At 39.5% G+C, this 23,055-nt stretch overlaps 1 protein-coding gene across 1 annotated transcript; it reads left to right on the plus strand.

The window, feature by feature from the left end:
- Positions 1-20,153: 20,153 nt before the first annotated feature.
- On the plus strand, positions 20,154-22,183 carry LOC104213538 (putative UPF0481 protein At3g02645). Its single transcript, XM_009763055.2, has 2 exons — positions 20,154-20,427; positions 20,662-22,183. Exons 1-2 carry the CDS (start codon positions 20,186-20,188, stop codon positions 22,100-22,102), a joined length of 1,683 nt encoding a protein of 560 aa, XP_009761357.1. The 5' UTR covers positions 20,154-20,185; the 3' UTR covers positions 22,103-22,183.
- The last annotated feature ends 872 nt before the right edge of the window (positions 22,184-23,055 follow it).

Consider the following 23,055-nt stretch of genomic DNA (forward strand, 5'->3'; position numbering starts at 1 on the left):
ATGGTTCTATGCGTATGTGCATTGATTATCGCCAGTTGAACAAAGTTACAGTGAAGAATTGTTATCATTTGCCTCGTATTGATGATCTGTTTGACCAGTTACCAGATGCACAAGTGTTTTCTAAGATTGACTTGCGGTCAGGTTACCATCAGTTGAAGATTCGGGATCCAGATATCCCGAAGACTGTTTTTAGGACTCGGTATGGTCATTATGAGTTCATTGTTATGTCGTTTGGGATGACCAATGGACCAGCAGCCTTCATGTATTTGATGCACAGTGTGTTCTGACCATATCTCGACTCGTTCGTCATTGTCTTTATTAATGATATTCTGGTATACTCCCAGAGTCGGGAGGATCATGAGTAGCACCTGAGGATAGTACTTCAAACTTTAAGGGAAAAGAAGTTATATGCAAAGTTCTCGAAATGTGAGTTTGGTTAGATTCCATGGCATTCTTGGGTCACGTGGTATTGAGTGAGGGTATACAGGTGGATCCGAAGAAAGTGGAAGTAGTGCAGAGTTAGTCCAAACCATCCTCAGCTACAGAGATCTGCGGTTTTCTTGGCTTGGTGGGTTATTACCGTCGATTTGTTGAGGGGTTTTCATCTATTGTAGCACCTATAACTAGGCTGACCTAGAAGGGTGATCCGTTCTAATGGATAGAAGAGTGTGAGGTGAGCTTCCAGAAGCTCAAGACAGCTTTTACTACAGCCCCAGTTTTGATATTGCCTACAGGTTCGAGGTATTATACTGTCTATTATGATGTCTCGAGGATTGTCCTTGGAGCAGTATTGATGTAGGACGGTAGGGTGATTGCTTATGCATCCAGACAGTTGAAGGTACATGAGAAGAATTATCATGTCCATGATCTCGAGTTAGATGTTATTGTCCACGCATTGAAGATCTGGCATCAACATTTTGTATCGTGTTCCTTGTGAGATCTACACTGATCACTAGAGTTTGCAGCATATGTTCAAGCAAAATGATCTTAATTTGCGCCAGAGGAGGCGGTTAGAGCTACTGAAGGACTATGATATCACTATCTTGTATCACCCGGGCAAGGCCAATGTGGTGGCCGATGCTTTGAGTCGACAGGCGGAGAGTTTGGGGAGTTTGGCTTATCTATCAGCAGCGAAGAGGCCCATAGCGATGGATGTTCAGGCCTTAGCCAGCCAGTTTGTGAGATTGGATCTTTCGGAGCCCAATCGGGTTCTAGCCTGCGCGGTCTCTCGGTCTTCCTTATTTGATCGTATCAGGGAGCGTCAATATGATAACCCTCATTTGCTCGTCCTCAAGGACAAGGTTCTTCACGGTGATGCTAGAGATATGAATATTAGTGATGACAGGGTATTGAGGATGCAGGGTCGGGTATGTGTACCCAATGTTGATGGGCTTCAAGAGTTGATTCTAGAGGACGCCCATAGTTCGCAGTATTCCATTCATCCGGGTGTCGTGAAGATGTATCAGGATTTGAGGCAGCACTATTGGTGGAGGCGGATGAAGAAAGATATAGTTGGGTTTGTAGCTTGGTGTCTCAATTGTCAGCAGGTAAAGTATGAGCACCAGAAACTGGGTAGGTTGTTTCAGCAGATAGAGATTCCGGAGTAGAAGTGGGAGCGGATCACCATGGACTTCGTAGTTGGGCTCCCACAAACTTTGAGAAAGTTCGATGCCATTTGGGTGATTATGGATCGGCTGAACAAGTCCGCGCACTTCATTCCAGTGTGTACTACCTATTCTTCGGAGCGGTTGGCGGAGATTTATATCTGAGAGATTGTTCGCCTACATGATATTCCAGTTTCCGTCATTTCAGAAAAAGGTAATCAGTTCACATCACGGTTCTGGAGGAACGTACAGCATGAGTTAGGTACTAGGGTGTAGTTGAGCACAGCTTTCACCCCCAGACGGATGGAGAGTCCGAGCGCACTATTCAGATTCTTGAGGATATACTATGTACATGTGTGATGGAGTTTGGAGGTTCTTGGGATCAATTCTTACCACTGGCAGAGTTTACCTATAATAACAGCTAGCAATCCAGCATTCAGATGGCACCGTATGAGGCCTTGTATGGTAGGCAGTGTAGATCCCCAGTGGGTTGGTTTGAGTCGGGTAAGGCTAGATTATTGGGCATAGACTTGGTTCAGGATGCTTTGGAGAAGGTTAGGATGATTAAGGATAGACTCGGTACAGCCTAGTTCAAACAGAAAAGCTACGTGGACCGGAAGGTTCATGATGTTTCCTATATGGTGGGAGAGCGAGTTCTGCTTCGTGCTTTGCCTATGAAGGCGTTATCATATTTGGGAAGAAAGGGAAGTTGAGTCTAAGGTTTATTGGTCCTTTTGAGATATTGCGACGTGTTGGGGAGGTTACTTATAAGCTTGCCTTACCTCCCAGCTTGGCAGGGGTTCATCTGGTATTTTATGTTTCGATGCTCCGGAAGTATCACGACGATCCATCACATGTATTGTATTTCAGTTCAGTCCAGTTGGACAAGGATATATCTTATGTTGAGGAGCCAGTGGCAATATTGGACATGCAGGTTCAGAAATTGAGGTCAAAGAACATTGCATCAGTGAAGGTTCAGTGGCGGAGTTAGCCGGTCGAGGAGGCGACCTGGGAGACCGAGCAGGATATGCGTAGCTATTACCCTCATCTTTCTACCACTTCAGGTATGTCTCTATGCCCATTCAAGGACGAACGGATTTTTTAAGAGAGGGAGGATGTAACGACCCGACCGGTCGTTTTAAGAATTAATGTCCCGATCCCTTATTAACTGCATTCCCCATGTTTGTTTCTTCTATTTTGATTTGCCAGGATGATTTGTTTTGAGTTTCGGAGTGTTTTAGGACACTTAGTCCCTAAAAGAGAGTTTAAGCTTTAGAATTTGGACCGAGTTGGAGTAGTGTGAATACGGTCTCAGAATGGAATTCCATCGATTTCGTTAGCTCCGTTGGGTGATTTCGGGCTTAGGGGCATTTTTGGATTGTGTTTGGATGACCGTAGCTTATTTAGGCTTGAAATGCTGAAAGTTGAATTTTTGAAGTTTCAGGTTCAATTGTGAGATTTTGATCTAGGGGTTGGAATGGAATTCCGAGAGTTAGAGTAGCTCCGTAGTGTTGAGTGTGACGTGTGTGCAAAATTTCAGGTCATTTGGACGAGGTTTTATAGACTTTTTGATCGAAAGCGGAATTTGGAAGTTTTGGAAATCCTTAGGCTTGGATTGGAGAGCAATTTATGGTTTTAGCATTGTTTGACGTGATTCGAGGGTTGGAATAAGTTCGTATGATGTTTTAGGATTGGTTGGCATGCTTGGTTGAGGTCCCGGGGGCCTCGGGTGAGTTTTGGGTGCTTAACGGAAGTTGACTTGGACTTAGGAAAAATCTGAAGTTGGCTTATCATAATCGCACCTGCGTGCATGGGACCGCAGGTGCAGGCCCGCAGAAATGATGGAGAAGCCGCATGCGGCTGGGCGTTTGGAGTTCTGAAGTCGTAGGTGCGAGAGCTGGAGCGCACCTGCGAGACCGCAGGTGCGGTAGAAGAAGCGCAGGTGCGGCTTGGTGCTTTAAATGAATTATCCTAGATGCGCACCTAGGACCGCATGTGCGAGTCCGCATGTGCGAGGAAATGGCCGCAAGTGCGGAAACCCTGGGCCAAAACCTATATAAGGTTTCTGTCGCGATTTTGGCCTATTCTTTCACCATTTATCCGCGAATTTGAGCTTTTGGGAAGTTTTTGAGAGAGGATTCAAGGGAGCTTCAAGGAGGTAAGATTTTTGGAACCCAAACTCGTTATTATGGTATTTTTCTACTGATTTGGCAAGAAATTTATGGAAAATAAGGGGTTAAATTTGGGGGTTTAGGGTTTGAAATTAGAGACATGGAATTGGGGATTTGAGGGGTTGTTTGTGGTTAGATTTTCGTGTATTTGGTATGTATGAACTCGTGAGAGTGTGAGGATTCTAGTTTTGCGAATTTTATCCGATTTTGAGATGTGGACCCGGTGGACGTTTTAGGCGATTTTCCTAATTTCGCGTGTTAGCTTCGAATTAATTAGTGTAATTGGTTACTTGAAGTTATATTTACATTATGCAATTCATTTGAATAGATTTGGGCCATTTAGAGTCGGGTACTCGTGGCAAGAACGTGATATCGAGTTGATTGAGCCGGTTCGACGTAAGTGGCTTGTCTAACCTTGTGGGGGGAACTCCCCTTAGGATTTGATATTGTTGATATATGAAATGTCTTGTACGTGAGGTGACGAGTGCGTACATGTGCTAATTTTTGGAAAATCCGGTTTTCATCAAGTAACTATAAATGTGTTTTTTTTCTTCCTTGTTGTACATTATTTGCAATTTAAGCCTACTGTTAGGTTAGGGAAGCATGTCTAAGTGACTTAATTGTCTTACTTGTTCAAACTGCTTTATTTGAATTCTGTGCAGCATGCTAGGTTAGAAATACATGTTTTACTTGGTATGATATTTGATTGATTTGAATACTCTTCGTGTTGCTGCTGTGTGTTTACTTTGGGACTAGGGGACGATATCCCGGGAGATATCCCTGCTTGTTTACTTGGGGACTACAGATCGGTATTCCAGTAGATCCCCCCTGCACATTTATGATTGGGACAACAGGATAGCATCGATTAGATTCCCCATACTGGATATTTACTTTGGGACTACGGATTTGGTATTCCGGGAGTTTCCCTTGCATATTTACGTTTGGGAATACGGAACGATATCTCGGGAGATTCGCTATTGCTATTTCTGTGTACTGAGTTAGATTCTTTCTGTGTTTTTATTCGTCATAGACTGATAGCATTACATTGTCGTATTCTATAATGTTTTACCTTATTTTTCATCTATAATCAGTAGGGCCCTGACTTTCCTCGTCACTACTCGGCTGAGGTTAGGCTTGGCACTTACTAAGTACCGTTGTGGTGTACTCATGCCCTTCCTGCACATATTTTTCATGTGTAGATTCAGGTTCTTCGGCTCAGCCCTACCCATCCTTGAGGCGAGGCAATTCTTCAGAGACTTCGAGGTATATCTACCGCGTTTGCAGACTGAGGAGTCCCTCTCCATTCTCTCTTGTAGTTACAGCCCTTCTTTAATGTATACATTATGGAGTTAGGGCACTATGTAGTATCCATAGCTTGTGATTTCATGAGATTCCGGGTTTTGGGAGATCTTTTCAGTTGAGAGTGAGTATTTGTATATGTCGAGCAGCATCTTAAACATTTTCATTATGTTTATCTGCAGTTTCTATTAGTTTTTATTTGTTGTTTTCTTTTTTCACAAATTGTTAGGCTTACCTAGTCATAGAGGCTAGGTGTCGTCACGATAGTTCACGGAGGGCGAACTAGGGTCGTGACAAGGATTTACCCAAAACCTTCTTATTTATTTAGTTCAACCTAAAGTCTAAATCTTTTTGGTCGAACAATTTGGAGCTGTCTATAGGGATTTTCTAGCCAAAATCTTAGTTCTCTCTAGATCTAAAACCAGCCAAAGTATCACTTCCCGGTTGACATAGCGTCACCATCTCAATATAAACACCAACTTGAAAAAGTGGTAGACAAGATTATAAAATAACCAAACCAATTAGGGTCAGATCCTTGCATGAAATCGAAATTATCTCTGATATCTATATATAATCCACGTCTCGTTGTAGCGATGGGTTTGGTACATCGTACGAGTACTCAAAGTGGGATTACAGCCACTACGCACTTAGCACGTCCACAATCCTATTTGTTATATTAACATTATATATCGATCTATACTTCCACCTCTTAGGGAAGGACGATAGCCTGCTGTGTGATTCTTTGAAATAATCGGCTTATTCTGCCTTATTTTTGTACCTATATGCTTAGTGAGTAATTTATGTACCGAGTATAACTTATGTTTTCCTTATTTTCGTGCATATCAGACGGGATTGGACCGGGACCCGAGATCGAGATCCCAACGGGCAAAAAGTATGTTCAGCCCATAAAAAGCCTAGATGCAACTAACGGCAAAGCCAAACACGAGGCTACCAAATCTCAAATCGCCATTTGAGTACGGGATAAAATGAGTCGTCCTACAACGCCCTTCTCCCTTCGCCGACTTATCAAGTTAAGGTAACAGGCAATTTAGTTTGGGCTTAACTTGTTGTTTTTCTTTTTTTGATCGGGACAGGAACACGAGCATTCTTATAGGTGCGCGAACAAGGAACAAACGCCACCAAACACATCAGGACAACGTTCCGCACCACACTATCCCGTAGGTGACGGTGGAGCAAAACCCTCCACACCGTACCATATTACTAATAACGGACAAATGGCTTACAATCTCTCCAACACAAGCAGAACATAAGCACAAAAAGTATGCACGGCTGCTCGCCATGGCAGTTATATGCCGGTTCAGTCAACTAGATATTACGAATCATGCCCTAACTTCATTCGAAATTAATCGAGTCCTAGGGTGTCCAGAAGCACAAGCGACAAAATTCATCGCCCATCCCACCAAAGAAGGGACTAAATAGACTGGGACTCACCCCGATGTATAGTACTCTCCAATAAAAGAAAAATTAAACAAATCAGGACTCACCCCGATGCACGCATAAATAATGCAGCAACGAGAAATGTTCACCAATAAAAGTAATGCAACAAGCAAATCTCACCATCCCACCAAGCCCGCATATCGCCAAGTGAAAGGAAAGTTCGACTTCGCTCGAACTCATAATGGGTTACAATTTTGCCTTCACTCGAATTTACACCCTTACGGCCATCGACCATCGCCAAGTGAAAGGAAAGTTTGACTTCGCTCGAACTCATAACGGGTTACAATTTTGACCTCACTCAAATTTACAAGCTTACGGCCATTGGCCATCGCCAAGTAAAAGGAAAGTTCGACTTCGCTCGAACTCATAACGGGTTACAATTTTGACCTCACTCGAATTTACACCCTTATGTCCATCAGCTATCGCCAAGTGAAAGGAAAGTTTGACTTCGCTCAAACTCATAACGAGTTACAATTTCTACCTTGTTCGAATTTACACCCTTACGGCCATCAGTCATCACCAAGTAAAAGGAAAGTTTAACTTTGCTATAAATCACAACAGGTTACAATTCCGACCTCGCTCGAATTTACACCCTTACGGCCATCGGCCATCGCCAAGTGAAAGGAAAGTTCGACTTCTCTCGAACTCACAACGGGTTACAATTTCGACCTCGCTCAAATTTACACCCTTACAGCTATCAACCATCAGCAAACGGAAGTCTAATTTCGATCTCGCTCGAATTAACAAGTCAAAGTTCGACCGCGTCGAACTCATAACGGGTCATAATTCGACCTCGCTCGAATTCATGCCCCTATGGCCCCTGGCCATCGCCTGGCGTTAGTAAAATTCGACCTCACTCGAATATACAAGTCAAAACTGACCTCGCCCAAGTTGGCAAGTCTGAATTCGACCTCGCTCGAATATACATATCAAAACTAACCTCGGCCAAGTTGGCAAGTCTAAATTCAACCTCGCTCGAATATACAAGTCAAAACTGACCTCGCCCAAGTTGGAAAGTCTGAATTCAACCTCGCTCAAATATATATGTCTGACCTCGGCCAAGTTGGCAAGTCTGAATTCAACCTCGCTCGAATATACAAGTCAAAACTGACTTCTCCCAAGTTGGCAAGTCCGAATTCGACCTCCCTAGAATATATAAGTCAAAACTGATTCTGCCCAAGTCGGCAAGTTTGCTTTTGACCTCGCTCAAATTTACAAGTCAAAATTGATTTTGCCCAAATTGGCAAATCAGAAGTCAACCTCGCTCGAATTTGCAGATCAAAAGTGACTTCATTCGAACTCACAAAACAAGATCTGATCTCAGACGGATCAAGCGAACTAAATTCGACCTCATTTGAATTCCCAATTAAAAATCAGGGACTCATCACGGGGAAACCCGAAGATCTTTTTCAAAAAAAATAGAGAGAAAGAAAGTCAAAAGATATGTAACCAAAGGCAAAACGAGTATTCTATTCAAAAAATGTACATGTGCAACAGACAATAAAATAACAAAAAAACAACTAAGTACAAAAGCTGCAAAAATATTTCACTCGGCATCATCTCCACCGCCGTTCTCCCCAGCATCGTCGTCATCAAAAGGAAGCCCATCTTCAATCTCAGCACCCTCACCAACCTCCGTTGTCGTAGGGTCATAACTAAAGGCAAGATGAGCCTCGCGTGCCTTTGCCCGAGCATCTTTAAAAGTGACCTCAGGAACGCTCCCCGCCTCCCAAAAGCCCTTATATATATATCGTTGGGCCTCGGCATGAACCCACAGCTAATACAAGCGTCGGGGGACAGCAACATGGGCAGATGCTTGAGGGCGGGCTTGAGCCAATAACTGCGCCTTCTCAGCCTCGAGAATCGTAACTCGATATCCTAGGGTTGAAGCTTCCCGATAAAGTTCACTAATCCACTCCTCGAGTCGTGCCTTCCTCAGTATGGTCGTCTCCCTCTCGGCTTCCCGCTCAGACCTAAGGATGCTGATAGTGTCTTCCAATGCCACCGCCCTTTCCAAAGGCGACACTCGAGCCCCCTCGACTCTCTCCAACTCGGCCACCTTCTTTTCTAGCTCAGCCACTTTCTCCGTCCATTCTACACTTAGATCGGCGACTCTAGTGGTGTTTTATTCAAGCTCGGCTCGCAAAGACGGCACCTTCGCCTGAAGGTCTTCGTACTCTGCCACAACCCCTTTTCCCACTTCAAGCTCCTTGTATTTAGCATTGAGTAACTTCTCGAGCTCGCTGCATCTGCGGATAGACCACATTAGTTCCTCGTCCCTTTTCTCCAACTCCTCTCTAACAGATTGAGTATTGCTACTATGTTTTGATAAATATAGTAGTAATGAATAAAAGGGATATCAAGCATCTTTCACTTGGTACCAACACATTTACATATGATCGTATGGTTAAAAACAAGTTGTTGGCAGTTCTAGTTGTGACTCTTTTGACTCTTGTGTTGACTTAAGTAGTCATCCAGTGGTTCAAATCAAGCTATTTGTGATTCTCAATCTTAGCTAGGGTTGTTGTAGGTCCTCGACTATGTTCTCTTTAGCAATCCAGAAGCATGAGAGGTGAGATATTTAGTTACAAGTCTAAGTACCCGTGCTAATAGTCTAGAACTTGCCCCGAATGTTTGTCTAGGCAAAATTCTAAGTGTAGCTTGGCTTGAGAAATGATTGTAGGCTCTGCTTGATCCAAATTGAAGTTTGAAATCTTCCATATCCTACCAATGTGATATCCCTAATCAACCCCTTTGAGCCGAAGCCCTTTTCCTTTCAATAACCACGTTACACGCCTTTATCCCTTTTGTAATGACCCTCTCTTGGCACCCAATCTTTCTTTAGCGTTCTTGAGAAATAATTGGCAAAAACGTAAGTTTGGGGGAGAGAAGAGGAGTTTAAAAATGATAAAATGTATAAAGAAGAGAAAGAAATAAAGAAAATGGAAGGCAAAGAAAAGAAAGAAAGAACAAAAATTCCAAAAAGAAAGTGAATTAAGTGAAGAGTGAAGGGAATCCAAAGAAAATAAGGAGGAAAGGCTGAAAGTAAATAGAAAAGGAGAAAAATGAATGTCATTCTCAAGAAAGAGTGACGTTATGTCTCTTTAATTCCCCCGAGGAAGAAGAAAATGACTCAAAGAGTCGAGAAAGTATGAGCCAAAAAGAAAAAATTGAGTGCTTAAGGAAAGATGAAACAATTCTATTCCAACAAGTCCTACATTGATCCAAAAGCATTCATTACATCCCGCAAAAGCCCTACATGATTTCAAGTTGAGTGAGTTTATATTAGTGGTGATTTACATGAGGGGCAAGCTTATGGTATTTAAAGCCGGACTTGTGACATTCTTTTGAGAGAGATGAGCGAATTTTTCACAATCCTTGCTTCGAGTATTACATTCTAAAGTGAGATTTGCTAATGGAGAGTAGAGGAGGAGGAGTTTGGGATCCACAACGACCTACCTAAAAGAGCGAGCTTCCTTGATGAATAGAGTTAACTCTTGATGCTCTGGTGTCACACTAGAACTATTGTACTCAAAAAGTCAAACCATTGCGTTGTTGATAATTCATATGTGTTATGGGCAACTGTTGGTCCCAATTGATGTGTAATTGATTCACCTTAGGCTAGCTGAAATATCCCTTTTTCTAATGGAGGTGGGAATTGCCTTATTTGCTTGAGGACAAGCAAAAGCTTAAGTTTGGGGCAGTTGATAAGTAGGGATTTTGACCGCTTATTTGCTCTCTTTTACTTGTGTTTTAGCTCAAAAATGCTTAAAGGTATTTCTGAAAACTAACGAAATGTGCTTACTTACAGGAATATTGGGAAACAGGCCAAAGAGGTCAAAATCAACTAATAAAGGAGTCTAAAGTGAACAAGAACCAAAACAAGGCAAAAAGGCTAGCAGTGCGGCCATAGAAGGGAGATTCAGAGAGTAGTGTTTTGTCCAACTTAGGGAGTGCGGACCACATTGAAATTTTGCAGCCGTAGGAGATCAAGTGCGACCGCATCCATTATTATGCGATCCGCAGGATCGAAGATTCAGAGAGCTGAAAAGTAAAGGAGTGTGGATCGTATCACTTTTGTGCGGCCACATAATCTTAAACGAGGCCGCACCCACTTTTATACGGACCGCAGAAGCCTGAAGTTCCAAGCTCAAATTCCCTAGATTGCAGACCGCACGATAACTGTGCGGCCGCAGAAGCCCATTATGCGGACCACACCAGAATTATGTGGTCGTGCAACCTTCGCAGGGGCATTTTTGTCAGATATTTTCAGCTTAGTATAAATAGAACTTTTTGTCATTTTTAGGTTAAATTCGATTTTCAGAAGTGCACCTGAGCCGTTCTCTTTACATTTTAGAGTAATTTTGTACTAGATTAACTTATCAACATTAAATTTTCTTTGTTTAATCAATTATTACGCATTCTATCTTAATTTCTTCTTGTATTTCTTTATTTTTCATGAGTAGCTGAATCTTTAGCTAGGGTTGTGGCTCAACCCTAGTGTAGGTACTAAGAGAGTATTTAAATTTAGGTCTTGTTTGATATTGGTTAGTGATATTTAGCCTTGTTTATGCTTGAATTCTAGAATTAATGGTTGCAAATATTGATTCATGCCTAGTTTACCTAGTCTTTACTTGAGAAAGAGAGACTAAGTTTGGGAAAACTTGGCTAACAAAGAATTGGGGTGAACTCAAAAAATTGGTAGCCCCAATTAAAGGGTCAAATCTAGAGCTAGTAAGATCCGACTTGAGCATATATCATTTGATTTGTGCAAAACCCATTTGGGCTTGAGAAAGTCAAATTGGGCAAAATCACTCAAACTACCTAGAGGTATAGAGTGAGCAATTGCGTGTGATTGCTATACCGCGATCCCAATTAATCAAACTTGCCCTATAGTTTATAACCTGTTAGGTAGCCACCTAGGTGGAAGTCACGACCCTAGATCCTTTACCATTTGAAAACAACCAAAACCAAAAACATTATCTTCTAATTTATTATTTGCAATCATTAGTTAAAATAGAAATAGAAACAACCAATGAATATGTGGAAGTACAAATTGAGTCACATCATACAACTACTCTAGTTATATACCTAATCCCAATTCTAAATCCCTGAGAAATCGACCCCGACTCGCGTTGGGTTTTATTATTGTTTCGACCGCCTCACTACCTATAATTGTGGTGTGAGTTTGGGCGAGATCACCATGTTTCGAGGAGGTTTTTTTTATAGTTGGGGCCGTCTCTTCCCCTACAGATATGGAGGCTCCCTTACCAAGAGATTTTGTGATGTTACAGCGAGGGGCGGTGACCCATCTCGCCTTAGGGAGGTGCTGGGCGTCGTGCCTTCGTCTGGCATTTCACAAATTTCACTGATGATTGGAAGGTCACTTATTATTCTCATTCTCTCTTCTCGGTTACCTGCCATGTTAGGATTTGTGCACACAAAGAAAGGAGATCTTGTTTTTGCTTGCTTTTTAATTTTTTTTACGTTTGTGACCCGTGCTAGTTGTAGATCTAGAAGGAGCCAAAGGATTTAACTAATAAATCCTCACATTCGACGCCAAATTATTTGAAAAAAAATATAACTCTTGGTTCAAATAATTAAATTTTTGTGATTATAGATTAAACTTAGTTAACAATAATATTTCTAGATGTAGCTTCCAAGGGTGTGATAAAGTCGTATAGATTTGGTCGAATAGTGATAACAGTATGCAATAACTATTCCAAAAAGCATGAACAACAATGTAACATTTAATGGCAATGATAAACAATAAATGTCATTTAAGTAAAAGGAGAATCGATTCACCTAATAAAGGATGAACTAGATGGTTATTCCTCCTGAAAATGATTAGCTACAGACAAATCCTTGAATGCTTGAGTTATTCTCGGATCTGATGGAAAAGTATGGAATAACACAGACAAGAATCTTAGTGAAAAGACGGTGTTTATATCTTAGTGAGGGAGAAAGAGAGAGAATCTTTTTTGTCAAAGTGTATTTTTACAAATGAATATCACATGCCTCGTATCATTGTCTCCTTTTATTTTATATATATATATATATATATATATATATAAGACATATTTCTAGTAAACCCTAATAGTACAAGTGCAGAAAATATCCACTAGAATAATCTCTTTAATATTCTATTTCGAAAACTAGCTGTTACAACTTCATCAACGGGTGCTCAACCTCGACTATTATTAACATCTGACCACAGCTCTCGGCGATTCTTCGGCTATGAGTCTTGCTGCTTCCTGGTTCACCTCGGCTAACGACTACTCGAGAATTCTTTCTTTAGTATTATCTTATTTTAAATATTCTATGGCCGATTTTGACCCATACAGGTGCACTATTATGAAGAGGTGAATCAAGAATTTATATTGACGAATTTAATTATAGTGTCTACCATGAACCCACTATATTTTTGAAATTATAGGTTCAAAATTATATTCTTTTTGAAATTTTATTGATTTTCACTTATATATTTATAATTCGTGTCGAAAATAAGACTGTCTGGAGTGGGATTTGATCTGCCATTTCGCTCGTAGAGGTGCACCAAGTAATTATTCTTTAAGCATGAGTGCACGCACATATATTTTAATAGTTTTGAAGAAATATAACATTGTTATGTATTATTTAGGGAAAATAGTATGGGTTCACGTGAACTCATATACATTAACCTAGATATGCTCCTGCCAATATGTATATAACTTAACTTATATACACGTTGATAGTGTAAAAATTATTACTATTTTAACTTATAATAGGTGATCTATTTTATTTTCAAGGTTCCTATCAGTATCACTTTTTATGGAAACTCGTAATTACATGCCAGTTTGACTGAATAATGAATATCATTACGTTGGTGAGTGTACTTTAAACGTCGTTAGCGCGTACGCACCGCAAGTAGATTGTGAGGAGGAGATTAAAAGGCATTTTTGGGAAGGGTTGGATGACATTGTTCGTAGTATTCCGCCTTCCGAGAGGCTATTCATAGGAGGGGATTTCAATGGCCATATTGGGTCGTCTGCAGGTGGTTATACGGAGGTGCATGGCGGCTTTGGTTTCGGGGAACAGAATGGAGGGGGCATCTCACTGCTGGATTTTGCCAAGGCATTCGATCTAGTGATTGCAAACTCGAGTTTTCCGAAGCGAGAGGAGCATTTGGTTACTTACCAAAGTTCGGTGGCGAAGACTCAAATTGACTATCTCCTCCTCAGGAGATGCGACAGAAGGTTGTGCGAGGATTGCAAAGTTATCCCAGGTGAGACCCTTGCAACGCAACATAGGCTCTTGGTGATGGACGTTAGTATTATGATAAGAAGGAAACAGAGGTCAGTACGAGGCCGCCCGAGGATTAGGTGGGACGCCTTGACTAAGGTTAGAGCCTAGGAGTTGGAAGGAAGGTTGTCGGCAATGGGAGCTTGGAGAAGTAGTGGGGACGCAAACACTATGTGGTCGACGACGGCGGACTATATAAGGAAGGCGGCGAGAGAGGTGTTAGGGGTATCTTCAGGCCGCACCGGTGGCCACAAAGGAGACTGGTGGTGGAATGCAGTTGTACAAGGTAAAGTGGAAGCGAAGAAGGTGGCTTACCTGCGGTTAGTGGGGAGCGCTGGAGAGGAGGAGAAGAGAGCGAACATTGCGAGATATAAGGTAGCTAGGAAGGAGGCAAAGATGGCAGTGACGGAGGCAAAGACGGCAGCTTTTGCTCGTTTGTATGAGGAACTAGGGAACAAAGGCGGGGAGAAGAAGTTACTCCGACTCGCTAAGGTGAGAGAGAGGACGGCTCGGGATTTGGACCAAGTGAGGTGCATAAAAGATGAGGACGGCAAAGTTTTGTTGGGGGATGACCAGATAAAGAGGAGATGGCAGACCTACTTTCATAAACTTCTAAATGAGGAAGGGGATCAGGATATTGTACTAGGTGAATTGAGGAACTCAGACAGCCCCCATGAACTAAGTGATTCTCGGGACATTGAGGTCGATGAGGTCATGGAGGCAATGCGTAAGATGAGAAGGGGCAGAGCTACCGGACCAGATGAAATTCCGGTTGAGCTTTGGAGGTGTGTGGGTAGAGCAGGCTTGGAATGGCTTACTAAGTTGCTTAATGTTATATCCAAGACTAATAGGATGCCCGAAGAGTGGAGGTGGAGTACAATGGTCCCGTTGTATAAGAACAAAGGCGATATCCAGATCTGTAACAACTATAGGGGTATTAAATTACTAAGTCATACCATGAAAGTCTGGGAGAGAGTGGTAGAAATGAGAGTGCGAAGGACGGTGTCTATTTCAGACAACCAGTTCGGGTTCATGCCGGGGCGATCTACCACAGAAGCTATCCACCTTATTAGGAGGATGGTGGAACAATACAGGGATAAGAAGAAGGATCTCCACATGGTGTTTATCGATCTAGAGAAAGCGTACGACAGGGTTCCTAGGGAGGTCTTATGGAGATGCTTAGAGGCTAAAGGGGTCCTGGTTGCCTACATTAGGGCGATTAAGGACATGTATGATGGAGCTAAGACTCGGGTTAGGACAGCAGGAGGAGATTCAGATTATTTTCCGGTTATTACGGGGTTGCACCAAGGGTCTGCGTTCAGCCCTTTCCTATTTGCCCTGGTGATGGATGCTATAACGCATCATATTCAGGGGGAGGTGCCATGGTGCATGCTATTTGCTGATGACATAGTCCTAATCGACGAGACACGACGCGGCGTCAGCGAGAGGTTAGAGGTTTGGAGACATACCCTTGAGTCCAAAGGTTTCAGGTTGAGCAGGACGAAGACGGAATACCTTGAGTGCAAATTTGGGGCAGAGCCGACGGAAGCGGGAGTGGAAGTGAGGCTTGATTCTCAAGTCATCCCTAAGAGGGGTAGTTTCAAGTACCTGGGGTCGTTTATTCAGGGGTCCGGGGAGATCGACGAGGATGTCACACACCGTATAGGGGTGGGGTGGATGAAATGGAGGTTAGCGACGGGAGTCCTGTGTGACAAGAAAGTGCCACTGTTACTGAAAGGTAAATTTTATAGGGCAGTGGTTAGGCCTGCTATGTTGTATGGGACCGAGTGTTGGCCGGTGAAGATCTCACACATCCAGAGGATGAAAGTTGCAGAGATGAGGATGTTGAGGTGGATGTGCGGGCATACAAGGAAGGATAAGATTAGAAATGAAGATATTCGAGAGAAGGTGGGTGTGGCCCCCATGGAGGACAAGATGCGGGAAGCAAGACTCAGATGGTTCGGGCACATTCAGAGGAGGAACACTGATGCACCAGTGAGAAGGTGTGAACGACTGGCGGTGGTGGGTACGAGGAGAGGTAGAGGGAGACCTAAGAAGTATTGGGGAGAGGTGATCATGCAGGATATGGCGCGACTTAGGGTTACTGAGGACATGGCCTAAACAGGGAATTGTGGAGATCGAGCATTAAGGTTGTAGGTTAGGGGAAATTTGTGATGTCTTTTTACAGCGCACTAGAGTGAGACTAGCCAGTTAGGAATTAGTCTTAGGATGTTATTGATCAACTACTGATGATGGGCTTTATCTTCTGTGTATTAATACTTTACATATTCTCGTATTTCCTATATCTCTTATATTGCTGTTACTTTGTTTTTATGTGGTATTTATGTTATGTTATGGATTTTATGGTATTTTATGGTGTTTTATTATGAGTCTATTGATAGTACTAATATAGTGTCTCTTGTTGCCTCTTTGAGCCGAGGGTCTCCTGGAAACAGCCTCTCTGCCCCTCGGGGTAGAGGTAAGGTCTGCGTACATATTACCCTCCCCAGACCCCACTTGTGGGATTACACTGGGTTATTGTTGTTGTTGTTGTTGATATAACTCTCAAGACAGTTGGGAAAACAATATCATTTGATATCCTTATTCTGTTATGTAGGAATATATTTTTACATTTGTCATAAAATTCTTTAGAACCTACCCATGCAAAGAAATCACAAAGATTCGCGACGATCTAAAAATGAGATTTTTTTATTTCTATATACTATTGGAAATTTTATTATCCTAAATGTTCCTGTTTAGTAAATTACCCTACCTATATAAATTTTGTTTATAAAATATATACATTCCACCTTAAAAGGCTCCTAATCCATTATTAGTACCTTCAATTAAGAGATTTAGTTATATCGTGAAAAGAGAAAAGAAAGAGAAAGATCAGTGTCGAAAGGATTAAAATAGTACGTAAAATGACGTGAATCTATGTGGATCCAAGTCCTCATTAGGCTCAAATGACACGGACTTCAGAAGACCAATACTAGATGAAAACACACGCATTTTGATTTGAATCTGACATCCATTTGTCTCCTTAATGATCAGTTCTCTCTTATATATGATTAGATCTTGGCTCTACATAAAATTCCAATCACAATCAGTATCTTAGATAGATATTTGTAGAAGACAAATTAAGGGGATAAGAGTTCTTGTAAAGAGCTTACCTTAGAGTAGTTGGTGCGAAAATGATTTCCGTTTCAGATGTTGTCTGTCAGGAATAATAATTCTTATGTCTTTATATATAACACTACTTGCTTGAATGATTGTGTTGACTAAAAAGAAGCTGCCGAAAGAAAAGAAATTGTCGATTATCCTCAGAAATTTTTAATATTGAATTGCCTGTAATCCAATGCCAATATTATTGTGTTGTGAAGAAGTAGTCTCGCCATCCTTTTAACATTGTATAAGTTTTGCGTTATGCTAGTTTAATATAGAAGTATCACTTACCAGTTCTAAGGAAAGTAGAAATCCAGAACATGTAGTGGTAGTAGCTGTGAGAGTTTGGAATTAAGCTGCAAAGACCTATACGTTCTTTCTATTCTGTTCTAAACGAACTTCGATACAACTAAACAATTTTTATACAATTTTATAAACGGAAAAGGGTTTGATATATTCCTCTACTATTGAAAATTGTTTAAAATTATCCTCCGTTATACTATTGGCTCAAAAAAAATCTACCGTATTACCATTGGAACACATATATCCCTAACTTAACAGACTGGACACGTGACACCCATCACTGTTGATGTCGTACTAATCTTCGTTGAAAGGGTAAATAGCTTTTCATCAAATTCTTAGAAATATCACTAGAAATTCCATAGCCCTTTTGAAAACCCAAATCCTTATATCTTCCAGAACTTTCTTTATTATGGCGAGATTGTGGAGAGTGGCTGTGGTAATGCAAAAACCTAATTTTGCTAGGCAGAACGAAACTTCTATTTTGGGAGTTCAGATTCAATTAAATTAAAAGAGGGTCGGGTTATGGGTACCAGGTAATGGGGCGGGTCATTTTTAATTTAAAATCGGATTGACCAAGCTTTGGATGGGTGTCACGTGTCCAGTCTGTCAAGTTAGGGATATATATGTTCCAATAGTAAGACGGTAAGGGTTCTTTTGAGCCAATAGTATAACGGGAGATATTTTTAAACAATTTTCAATAGTAAAAGGATATATTAGACCCTTTTCCGTTTTATAAAATATATCTTTTGTATATTTTGTATCTGATTTATACATAGTAAAAATAAATTTTATACAACTAATTATATATTATACAACTTATCTACAATCTATCTACAACTTTCATACATTATTTCTATTCAGTTATATACAACTACAATATAATACCACTTAAATACAATTTTTATACAATATGTCTTTTGTATATTTTGTATCTAATTTATACATAGTAAAAATAAATTTCATACAACTAATTATATATTATACAATTTATCTACAACTTTCACACATTATTTCTACCCAATTAAATACAACTACAATAACATACAACTTAAATACAAATTTTATACAATATGTCTTTTGTATATTTTGTATCTGATTTATACATAGTAAAAACAAATTTCATACAACTTATCTACAATTTTTATACATTATTTCTACTCGGTTATATACAACTATAATATCATACAACTTAAATATAATTTTTATACAATGTTGTTCAACTTTTATACAATAGTTAAATGAATAAAAGAAAAATATATAAACAACATAATACAATTTTTCTACAATTTTACTATAATTTCTACAGTATTATGTATGTCATGTCTTCTTCTTCGAGTTTCAATCTGAAATTCAGCCAAAACCAAGTCTAATCTTCACCAAAAACCCTCAAAATTGAGATATAAACTCCAAATCATATTCCCAATTATTTGCAACAACACTCAATTCAAACAAATAATGATTTTGAAAATCCAAATTCGAATTCAAAGCTTTTTAATGGATGTCAATGATGGAATTGCTGCTCTCTTTTTCTTTGCTTTACATTACTGAAATTTGGGATTGAGAGATAGAGAGAGACGTAGAGAGAATTCTCAATTCTTTGCAACAACATCCAATCCAAACAAACAATGTTTTTTGAAAACCCCAAATTCGAATTCAAAGCTTCCTACCTTTTTAATGATTGTCAATGGTGGAATTGCTACTCTCTTATGCAAGATACGTGGGGGAGGGGGTGAGATGTGGAGAGAGAAACGTGGGGGAGTGGAAGATATGTTAGAGTAATTTTAGGACACTAATTATTATCATTAATTCCCTTAAATTATACATAAATGGTAATTGAGTATATAAAATATAATTATAGTAAAACTTGTGTAGGGAGGGTAATATAGTTTTATATAGTGTATAGGAATGTAAAAATTCCTATAGGATTAATTATTGTACGTGAACCAAGTAATTATTGCACCATAGGAGTCTTTGAGCATGAGTGCACACACATATATTTTAATAGTTTTGAAGAAATATAACATTATAATACATTGTTTACCGTATACAATAACCTAGATACGCCCCTGCCAAGGTGTATAACTTAACTTATATACACGTTGATAGTGTAAATATCATTACTATCTTAACTTATAATAGGTGATCTATTTTATTTTCAAGGTTACTATCAGTCTAATATCACTTTTTATGGATAGTCGTAATTACATGCCAGTTTGACTGAATAGTGAATATCAATATGTTGATGTAACTCTCAATACAGTTGGGAAAACAATATCATTTGATATCCTTATTCTATTGAGTAGAATTATATTTTTATAGTTGTCATAAAATTCTTTAGAACCTACCCATGCAAAGAAATCACAAAGATTCGCGACGATTTAAAAATTACCCTTCGCCCATTGGACGGGCCTATAAGCTATTCAAGATATTGGCTCTTGTTATCCTGACAGAATCAACCCATAGTTTAAACACATAAATTGTTGTCCCATAAAGGAAAAAAAAAAACAGAACCTGGGTCCAGTGGTGTTCTATATGTCGAACATTGTTACAAGTGTTTGCTATTTAAATATGTTTTAAGGTGAAATTGACTCTTTTACAGCTCTAAGGCAGATAATTGGAATGAAAAATTTACAGGGTAAAGAGTTCAGCTTATAAACGAAGTTAGTATCTTTAAACTATAACATGAAAAAGAGCAGGTTTATTAAATTCAGTTATTCTTTTTACTAGGTCCGATAATCACTTTATTCAATATTACGCATTTAGGATTACGTGAAATATACTATCCTAATATTCTTCAATTTGACCCATAAATATGCATGGAGTTTCAATTCTCCTAACTCCATCATTCAATAGGCCAAAACCGCTACATATTTTGTTTATCTAAAGATTTGAAACAGAGAAACTATGTCTTCATGTCCAACCAACATGGCCTCAAATTCCAGTACTTCAAACTTCGATGAACACCGATGGGTTATTCAAATCCGTCGAACACTTGATGAAGAACTTGAAGAAGATACTGAAATCCCAGTGAGCATCTACAACGTTCCAAAATCGCTAATGGTCAGCGATCCTGATTCATACGTGCCACAATTAGTAGCAATAGGCCCTTACCATTATTGGCGTCCAGAGCTTTATGATATGGAGCGGTACAGTTGAATTGTGTTACCATTTCATTTAAATACTTAAACCACTGGGGCTGCCCCTTACGTGCTGTCTTATTCTTTTTCATGGGCCAAACATGTCTTTGATACTGGGTGAACTTAAACACTGGATCTATGTTCGCTCTAATGCAAGTTGAATTGTGTGGTCATCTCATTTAAAAGATTAAACTGCTAAAGAGAACACATTTTTAATTATTTAACTATTTTATGTCTCGACAGGTATAAACTTGATGCTGCCAAGAGAACTCAAAAGCATCTCGTAAGTCTGAAATTCCATCATCTTGTGGAACAGTTGATAAAGTTTGACCATAGAATTCGTTGTTCGTACCATAAGTACTTGAATTTCAGTGGGGAAACTTTGGCCTGGATGATGGCTGTAGATGCCTCTTTCTTGCTTGAGTTCCTTCAAATCTATGCCACCAATGAAGGTAAGCTTCTAACTAAAGTTTCCTCAAGAATGTCACATTTGGTTGATGTTGCAGGGCGAAAGTCTACGCATAATGCTATCCTCAGAGATATAATTATGCTTGAAAATCAAATCCCCCTATTCATACTAAGGAAAATGTTGGAATTCCAGTTTCCATCTTTAGATTTTGCTGACAACACACTGCTGTCTATGCTAATGGGATTTTGCAAGGAGCTTTCTCCTTTTAAAATGGTGAAAGAATTCCAACAATTCCAACTCACAGAGTGTGCTCATATCCTAGACTTTCTATATCAATTCATCGTGCCAAAATTAGAAAGAACTTGTGAAATAACAGAAGACGATCGCGAACAAACTGACCTGAATCCAGGAGAAAATAGTTCCTATGCAAAATCAATTAGCCACGTTGGACAAGTATTTCGTGGAGTTTGGAAGATCCTTTTGAAAATAAACAGAGGCCCTGTGCGTCTTTTAAAAAGAATAGTATTTTCCAGACCTGTTAAATTGATTTTTAAGCTGCCCTGGAAACTACTCTCTAATCTTCCTGGAATTAAACTATTTGCACAACCCATAGCGTATATGTGCTTCTCACAAGAAAAAGAAGAACAGGACCCTGAAAAAGAAAGTGAAAGTAATATCAATAAACCCCCTCTAGTTGAAGAAATAGCCATACCATCTGTAACAAAACTTACTAAAGCTGGAGTAAGTTTTGTAGCCACCAATTCAGGAATCATGAGCATAAATTTTGACGGTAAAAAGATGAAATTTTATTTGCCTATAGTCAATCTTGACATTAATACAGAGGCTATCCTGAGAAATTTAGTTGCATACGAAGCATGTAACGCATCAGGACCGTTGGTTTTTACGTGTTACACTGAATTAATGAACGGGATTATTGATACAGAAGAAGATGCAGTGTTACTTAGAGAAAAAGGAATAATATTGAACCGTTTGAAGAGTGATACAGAGGTTGCAAACTTATGGAATGGGATGAGTAAATCGGTGAGATTAACAAAGGTACCATACTTAGATAAAGTGATTGAAGATGTGAATGGATTTTACAATAGAAGATGGAAAGTCAAGATTGGAAAAATAATGAAGCATTATGTGTTTGGATCATGGCAATTTCTCACATTCATGGCTTGCATTATGTTCTTGTTTTTGACGACTTTACAAGCATTTTGTTCTGTCTATAAGTGTGCTCGTATATTTAATATTCAGAACTCTGGTGATTGATTTTTCTTCCCTCTTTGTGTGAGAAGTTTGATTGTTTGATTTGGTTTCACTTGGAATTAAAAAACACTTGTGTTTGGGAAAAGACGGTGCTGTAATTTGTCTAATTCAAGATGTTTGTTGTAATTTCATTTTATGTCTTTATCTCATCCTAGCAATCTTTTTCCTTGTGGTTTACGAGAGTGGTGATCTTTTAATTGTGATTAGAATTGTCAATGATCTATTAATTAATATATAAAAGGAGAAGCAAATCCATGATGTTATGTCAAGTGTCAAAACGAAATATCAACATGTGTCATGTTTTAGGACAAAACTCCACTAAATTTGGAAATTCAAAAAAAAATTAAGATAGAAAAAACTTACAAAATTTAAATAATTAACCAATTCAGTTATTCACATCATGGATTCCCACGTTTTTGTGCCGATACCTTTTAAAACGGAAAACTAAAAAAATATAATTACTCCAATTCCAAAAAATGAACTCCCACCTTTTATCATTAGTTTTTTAGTTAAATTATTATAAACCTAAAAATTCGAATAAAAATTTTGTTTACAGAGAATTTTACATAGAAATAGGAAGAAAGAGGAAAAAGAAACATCCACGATCATCTTTCCAAAACGTGGGCATCAAAAACGCTGGTAAAATTTTTGAAACCTTCAGCAGTTAACTACAATATGAAACCCATGTTTTTTGGCCAGTTACTCTAAATTATGTATTAAATCGGAGAATTAAAAAACTAACATGTATCCAAGATTATCATCCTTCTAGGTTTGTCTACACTACTCAAGCTTTTTGTGGTTGCTTCAGAAATGCTCGAAACTTCTCACATCAAAATCTGATACTATTGTGCTTAAATTTACGAACCATGAATTTTGGATTAGGATATCTGCCAAAAGACTCAACAACTTCTTACGGAAGAATCAGTTCTACGGCACTTTGACATGGAAAATAGAAA

The sequence above is a fragment of the Nicotiana sylvestris genome, chromosome 6, assembly GCF_000393655.2.
Source record: "Nicotiana sylvestris chromosome 6, ASM39365v2, whole genome shotgun sequence".
NCBI classification, from domain to species: domain Eukaryota; kingdom Viridiplantae; phylum Streptophyta; class Magnoliopsida; order Solanales; family Solanaceae; genus Nicotiana; species Nicotiana sylvestris.

Excerpts from the sequence above, each read along its gene's own strand:
- LOC104213538 (XM_009763055.2), top strand. The coding sequence starts at position 20,186 with ATGTCTTCATGTCCAACCAACATGGCCTCAAATTCCAGTACTTCAAAC. Across the intron at positions 20,428-20,661 it reads GAGCTTTATGATATGGAGCG|GTATAAACTTGATGCTGCCA; the intron begins GTACAGTTGAAT and ends ATGTCTCGACAG.